Raw genomic sequence first — 7506 nt, 5'->3', positions numbered from 1 at the left:
ATAACTCAAATGTGAACTAACAAGGCACTCAGAACATTTCAACCTTAGGTTTTTTACGCTGCACCACAGAATGCACGTCACTTTCACTAGGATTCATTCATTGCAAAAGGTGGAAATCACACATGGTGATCTGAGTGTTGTTTTGGGGTTGTGCTCCCTGGACCTTATTAAGTTGGTTGTAGCCGTTCTCTGTGTGAAGCCAGCAACAGAAGCACATCCTGTCACTGATCACCCTCCACTGGGCCAGAATATATGGATTACGCGATGTCCTGGCATCGTTATTTCAGCTCGACCACCGAGATGTGCGAACAACACTTGTTTACTCTTCGCCTATAAGACCAGGGGAAGACAATCCTATGAGCAAAGAGACAAGGCGATTACTTCCACGGATGTTTCTTCATGTAGATTAGGCATCTGCTGTATATGTGATACACCAATGCTTTTGGAACTGAACTAGATGTTGATTTGAATTAAATCTGTTACAAATGATTACACTACATGAGGGTAACCTTTTATTTGACGTTGACGTTTATAAATATGAAATCCAGAGAACATTTAAAGTGAATCATGTCATTCATAACTCAAATACCACTGCTGTTCCAACTGCAATGAAATACCACGCAAACACTCCCTACGCAGTAAACAACACCACAAATCTTGGAAGGGTTTCTTAAGTCATCTCCAATTATATTTAGTCATCTAGTGACTTTTCATAACAGAAACAGTACCAGCATTGGTACATTTGTCTGTTTTAAAAATGTAGGTGTCCATATTGTTTTGAACAGCTTGCAAAATGAATGCTGGATCAATATTTGTGTTGGCATGTGCACTTTGTGAAGTTAGGATGATGTGGCGGGTCTGCGTGTGCTCAGGGGTTGTGGGGGAAGAAGGGGAGGAAGGGCTTCATTCAGTGAGTCCACTTCTCCTGAGGCTGTTTGCCCTGCCCGGCCGTCCACATTGACAGCCACCTCCTCCTCGTCCTCCTCCTCTTCATCATCATCTGCAAACAATGAGAGTTTAAAGGAAGAGTTCACCTAAAAATCTAAATTTGCAGAAAATGTACTCTCCTTCATGCCATCCAGTATGTAAATGAGTTTGTTTCTTCATCGTAACAGATATGGAGAAATTTTGCATTACGTCACTTGCTCATCAATAGATCCTCTGCAGTGAATGGGTGCCGTCAGAATGAGAGTCCAAACAGCTGATTAAAACATTACAATAATCCATAAGTAATCCACACGACTCTAGCATATTGGTTTAACATCTTGTAGAGTGAAAAGCTGTGTGTTTGTAAGAAATAATCATTAAGTTGTTTTAACTTTATGTTGTTGAGATGTTGTCATCTCACATCAAAATTCACTGACATATTTGTTTTAGTGCTATCAAACGATTAATTGCGATTAATCACATCCAAAATAAACATTTTTGTCTACATAATATATGTTTTCGCATTGTAAACAATGCTTGATCTCTGCATATTTCCCTCCTGTTTCCGACTTTTTCACTGGAGAAAGCAATATTATGAATAGAGAATTCCTGTTTTGGCCAGAAGCAAAGATTTTAAGATAAAAATGTCTTGATAGATTTGTTTCTTACAAATATGCAGCTTTTAACTTTACAAGACGTTAATTGATGAACTGGAGTTGTGTGGATTACTTATTGTGATGTTTTTATCAGCTGTTTGGACTCTCATTCTGACGGCACCCATTCAGTGCAGAGGATCTATTGGTGAGCAAGAGATGTAATGCTAAATTTCTCCAAATCTGTTATGATGAAGAAACAAACTCATTTACATACTGGATGGCATGAAGGCGAGTAAACTTTTAGCAAATTTAGATTTTTAAGATAACTATTCCTTTAACATATGAAATGGAAAGGTGCATCTTCTAGACCTAATCTGAATATGAAGATACCATCAACCTCATACTGATTATATACAATACTGACAGTTTTTACACCACGTTTCTGATGAGGTTTAGTAAATTGACTGACAAATCTGATTAATATACTGAAACTGGCTGCTCATTGAGTCACAATCTGAAAACATGCTTTAGAGGCTTCTAAATAGCACATGAAAACGTTATTTTCATAATCAATTCAACAAGCTAACTTGATTTAAACCCACACATGTTGATAGTCAAAGTTGAATCAGGTTAATGAGCATTTCAGGTGAGATGTACCTCTGGCAAATTCGATATTGCTTAGGGCCCTGCCCTCTCTTTTGAAGCTCACAGAGTAATGATCCATGTTCTCATAGCCGCGCTCCACTCTCTCCAGGTGTGAGTTATTCGATGCCTCTGCAATTCTAGCAAACAAGAAATCAATTTGTGTGTTTGTTCAAAATACACATTCATGTTGCAGAAAGGATCAACACTTACTTTTGCAAGAGGGGTTTGGTATTCTGTATGGCATGAGTGAAAGAAAAAGAGATTATTTATTTCACAAGATAACACAAATTATGTGTAAAATATACAGAATTTCTATAGGGTTCCCACAAATCTTATCAATCTTTTTTTTTTATCTCATTCATCGCTGACATGGATTTCCGTGCCAGTCTTTTGAATTGAATGAATTTAAACAATTATAATGAATAGTGTATGAATGTCTCCAATAAGACCCTCAACAGATAGACGCAGACATGTTTTTCTTTTACTTTTACAGCATTTACAAAAATAAATATCTAGACGATTAAATATTTTAGAGCAGAGCAAACTAGAAAATAGCATATTTACAAAATTCCCATGATTTCTAACTTTTTCAAGCAATTTTTAAATAAATAAATGTTTTTTTTTTTTTTTATAAGAAAATGTGCTTTTAAAAAACAAGTCATAAAAAAATAAAAATAAATAAAAAAAAGTTTTTCGTTATTGTGTTAACCCTGTTTCTAATCTATTGTAGGCATTAAGGACCTGTATGAAAACAGCCATCTCAGGTTCTTCCAGTGTCTGGATTCCTGTCTCCATGATTTTGGTCATGGACTCCAGATGATCTCCGTACTTCCTTGTGAGGCCACGTATGTAATTCAGTTTCTCTTCCTGTTCAGCGTTCACTTTCCCGTTCATCTCTCTCTTCTTGTCCTCTAGGATGGCGTACAAATGGTCAAATTTTTCACACACCTTGGATTTTTGTCGCCTGCCATTTTCCTGTAAATATATAAAAAATGTAAATTAAAATAAATGATATTATATTTATTATATTTACATTCTAAAAATACATTTATATTATATACACTACTGTTCAATAAAAAAAAAACATTTTTTTGGAGGTGGCCGGGGGTCAATTAGAGTTGTTTTTTAAAGAAATTAATATATTTACTCAGGAGGATAAATAAAATTGATCTGAAGTGAAAATAAGGATGTTACACAATTTTGAAATAAATCTGTCAAAGAATCCTGAATAAACAATTGTTGTTATTGTTTAAGAAATTAAATTTTAAAATATATGAAAATAGAAAGTAGTTACATGAAATTGTAATAATATTTCACAATATTACAGGTTTTTTTCGTCAAATAAATGCAGCCTATAAAAGACTTCTTTATTAAAATCTTAATGACTCCAAACTTTATTTAAGCAGTATATAGTATATGATCATATAATTTTACTAAAGAATGCCACTTTATAGGCTACTATTGGGCGATTGGAACACAGCCATAATGTTTGATGTAAATCGCTAACTATGGACCACCGAAGTTTAAGATTAAGGTTTATTTGTAAATGTACTCTCTAAACCAATAGTTTGACTACCTGCTTCTTTCCTTCGACCGTATCTAACCCTCAACCTTGCACACAATGACTTTCCCATCAGAGAAGCCATATGCTCAACAGAGACGGCTCATTTCTGCCTGCTTGTCAATCATGGAGCCTCTGTGAACGCAACTGTGAGGTCTGGAGAGAATCCAGCTTCCTGCCTGCCTGGCTCGTCGATGCCAGAGCGTGTGTATCTTTTGTCAGAGGAAGCGTTCTTACGTTCCTCATCAATAATCCTGCTCTTATGCCAGGCTTTGGGGAGGGAGAAGCCCCCACACAGGGTGACTAACCTCTATGCTTCTGCAGGTCTCCTCCAACTGACTGATGATGCCTTGGATTCTGTCATTATTGCCCACCATCATTGCTATTCTATCCGAGAGCTCTGTCTGGAGATGAGGACGTGCGTAAGCATATTAACACACAACTGTAAAAATATATGCTGCACACACAAGCGCATACACACTGACGCAAACTCTGGCGTATAATGCAGAAAAACATAAATATTAATATGCCTGGAAGGCGCAAGAGTTTTTACCTTTTGCGTCTGGTAAATACTGTTCAGAGGGGCCACTTCACAGTCCTTATGGGCGCCGAACACTTTACACATAGAACAAGTGGGAACGCCGCAGGTCAGGCAGTAAATGTTGATTTTCTCATCCTCATGGACTTCACACATCGGCTGATCAACCTTCTGTTCAGGAGAAGGTCTGCTGCTTTGGAGAATAACAGATCCATGAGTATCAAAGTCTGACATCTGAGGTTAAACTGTATATAATAAAACAGATTCTAATGTTCGAAACCTTTTGTCTTTTGCCTCAGATGTGGACAGGACTTTAAATGAATGCTTAATGAAATAACTATAGAGTTCACAAGGCCATATTGAGGGTTTGTTATGTGTGTCAGGATGCCTAGGAGACTCAACACTGACTGGTGGAACTAAAAATAAATTTGCTGTCAGCTGACCGTCATCCTTAGCCTTCTGACCTGTCTGAGTCACAGGTCCAGGGAGCCACGTGGACTCTATTGCAGTGAAAAACACAAACTGATTTATAGAGCTTTAAAATATGAACCTCTCATTCAAAAGCTTTTTTTTTAGTTCATAAAGTGAAACGCTTAAGTGGGATGCAAAGTGACAGGGCGGTGGAGAACTTAATCGTTCAGCCTTGGGGAATTTCATTCTTAAAAGTATGTTTTTTTTTTTTTTTTTAAGGAGAAAAGGTTTCTTCATGCACTTTACTAAAAGGCCGAAGGATTATTACCTCTACAATAGGGGTAACTATTGAAGCCCATTTCCAACACATAATAAAAAAAATCATGCTTTGGTAATCATAATTATAATATTATAATATAATATAATTATGTGTAATTATAAAAAAATGTCATAATTTTTACAATTTATCTCAGTTTTGACTTGTCATAATTATACATTTCATCTCATAATTTTGACTTGGCATGTCATCATTTCTACTTTTTATCTAATAATTATGAGTTAGTATGCCATAATTTCAACTTTTATGTCAATTTTGGAAGCCCATTTCCACCACATAGGAAAAGGAATCATGCTTTAATAAATCAGAATTATTAAATCAAAAGTTAAAAAGAAATGTCAGTTATGTCAAATTTTAACTTTATCTTATAATTATGAATTACCAAAATCATAATTATGATTTACCAAAGCATGATTTTCTTTTCCTATGTGGTGGAAATGGGCTTCCAAAATTAACATAAAAATTGAAATTATAGCATACTAACTAATAATTATTAGATATAAAGTAGAAATTATGACATGCCAAATCAAAATTATGAGATGAAATGTATAATTATGACAAGTCAAAACTGGGCTTAAAAATGATAGACTAATAATATAAATCATATGTGACCCAGGACCACAAAACCAGTCATAAGGGTCCTCTGAAAGGTGAATAAATACGCTTCCCATTGATGTATGGTTTATTAGGATCGGACAATATTTGGCTGAGATACAGCTATTTGAAAATCTGGAATCTGAGAGTGCAAAAAAAAAAAAATCTAAATATTGAGAAAATCACCTTTAAAGTTGTCCAAATGAAGTTCTTAGCAATGCATATTACTAATCAAAAATTAACTTTTGATATATTTATGGTAGGAAATATACAAAATATCTTCATGAACATGATCTTTACTTAATATCCTAATGATTTTTGGCATAAAATTTTGACCCATACAATGTATTTTTGGCTATTGCCACAAATTTACCCATGCTGCGTATGACTGGTTTTGTGCTCCAGGGTCACATATTAGTTTAGACATTAATTTAGTAGCCTAAATGTTTTAGTCTACAGAGCTCCAGACTAAACAAAATGGCTCCTAAACAGCAGCTTTTTTAACCAATATATATTGGGCATAACTGAAAAATGACTCGCGGTTCATGAGTCATTTGTGTACTCACTGTCGCCAATTTTGGGTCACAACTGGTAAGATTTTACTCGCAGTCTGGAGCCCTTGACTATATTTGTAGCCTACATTTCTCTTGAACGTTGTCATCACACAAGGGATCTTGTTACTGTTAAACCATACGGACATCCTATTAGAGCTTCTCGAGGTGTTTGTTTCTCAGCTCTAACCTGATGTACTCCTGTTTGTACATGTCAATGATGTTTTCCACCAGAAGGTTTCTCTGCAGACCGTAGACCCCATGGCGGTCCAGCACAACTTCATGCCTGCAGGATGGACACCTGAAACGGCCACCTGACGACACTGTGCCTCCTCTGGTGGGAAGGTATGGATTTGAGGACTGTATAGAAAGTGTGGGACAGCAAATTAACAAAACACCTTATTTTTAATTTTTTTTTGAGATTATTGAATGTTTATTTACAAATATTCATATATTTTAGCTTTCTGAGTATATGTAGAGCCCAAATAGCCTGTGTTTAAATAAAAAAGCGATTGAGGTGAAGCAACACTAGACTAATGTTAAATATTAGGCTATAACTACAGTAAAATAAAACAAACAATTAATATATTGTAACTGAAAAAGTTTCTAAAACCTCCACACTAGGCTATAAAACAATTAATTTATTTTCTAAAAGAGGGTAGCCTATATCAATATTTTTGTGATAAATTATGTTGATGAACAAAAAACATTGAAACTGTACCTGGAAAATGTCATTAGCACATTTCCGGCAAAGATTGTGTTGACAAGGAAGAATCACAACCGGTTTCGTGAACATTTCCAGACAAATGGGACAAATAAGCTGCTTCTCCAAGCTGTCCATCCTGATTTGACAAAAACGGCTTCACTGAAGTTGAGAATGAGACCGTTTGGGATTGAGAAAATTAAATTGTCCCAGTTCTTGTACACGGGGTGAAATCAGGCCCTCTTCATTGCCCAACCGCCTGTCTGTACCCTCTATAATGAGGCTTGGCATTCCCCCACGACAAGGCCCACTATCAGTGAGCGCTGTTTTTAGAAAGCCGCACGTCAGAGGTTGCCATGTTTACTTGCCCATATATGTGACCCTGGACCACAAAACCAGTCTTAAGTCTCTGGGGTATATTTTTAGCAGTAGCCAAAAGTACATTGTATGGTAAAAATGATAAATTTTTCTTTTATTTAAAAAATCATTAGGAAATTAAGTTAAGATCATGTTCAATGAAGATATTTTGTAAATTTCTTACTGTAAATATATAAAAACTTAATTTTTGATTGGCAATATGCATTGCTAAGAACTTCATTTGGACAACTTTAAAGGCGATTTTCTCAATATTTAGATTTTTTTT

At 35.6% G+C, this 7506-nt stretch overlaps 1 protein-coding gene across 2 annotated transcripts; it reads right to left on the bottom strand.

Annotated features, from left to right (window-relative positions):
• Window positions 1-491: 491 nt before the first annotated feature.
• trim55b (tripartite motif containing 55b) lies at window positions 492-7165 on the bottom strand. Of its 2 annotated transcripts, none has more exons than XM_079406992.1 (8): window positions 6882-7165; window positions 6351-6520; window positions 4283-4460; window positions 4038-4133; window positions 2910-3143; window positions 2379-2401; window positions 2181-2305; window positions 492-1000 (listed from the first exon to the last, which is right to left on the bottom strand). In XM_079406992.1, exons 1-8 carry the CDS (start codon window positions 6999-7001, stop codon window positions 840-842), a joined length of 1107 nt encoding a protein of 368 aa, XP_079263118.1. In that variant the 5' UTR covers window positions 7002-7165; the 3' UTR covers window positions 492-839. The 2 variants fall into 2 exon arrangements, with proteins under 2 accessions (XP_079263118.1, XP_079263119.1); XM_079406993.1 differs by having other exon boundaries at window positions 501-1000; window positions 4283-4457; window positions 6882-7139.
• Window positions 7166-7506: the final 341 nt, after the last annotated feature.

Source organism: Barbus barbus (genome assembly GCF_936440315.1).
Source record: "Barbus barbus genome assembly, chromosome: 44".
Taxonomy (NCBI): Eukaryota; Metazoa; Chordata; class Actinopteri; order Cypriniformes; family Cyprinidae; genus Barbus; species Barbus barbus.
The sequence above is the reverse complement of the archived record's forward strand: the minus strand, read 5'-3'. Positions and strand labels throughout refer to the sequence as shown.

Bases quoted from the DNA above. Each gene is read 5' to 3' on its own strand.
- trim55b (XM_079406992.1), bottom strand. From the start codon at position 7,001: ATGGACAGCTTGGAGAAGCAGCTTATTTGTCCCATTTGTCTGGAAATG. The intron at 6,521-6,881 runs GTACAGTTTCAA...CTTTCTATACAG, and splicing joins GTGCTAATGACATTTTCCAG to TCCTCAAATCCATACCTTCC. The intron at 3,144-4,037 runs GTTAGTCACCCT...ATATATTTACAG, and splicing joins AGACCTGCAGAAGCATAGAG to GAAAATGGCAGGCGACAAAA.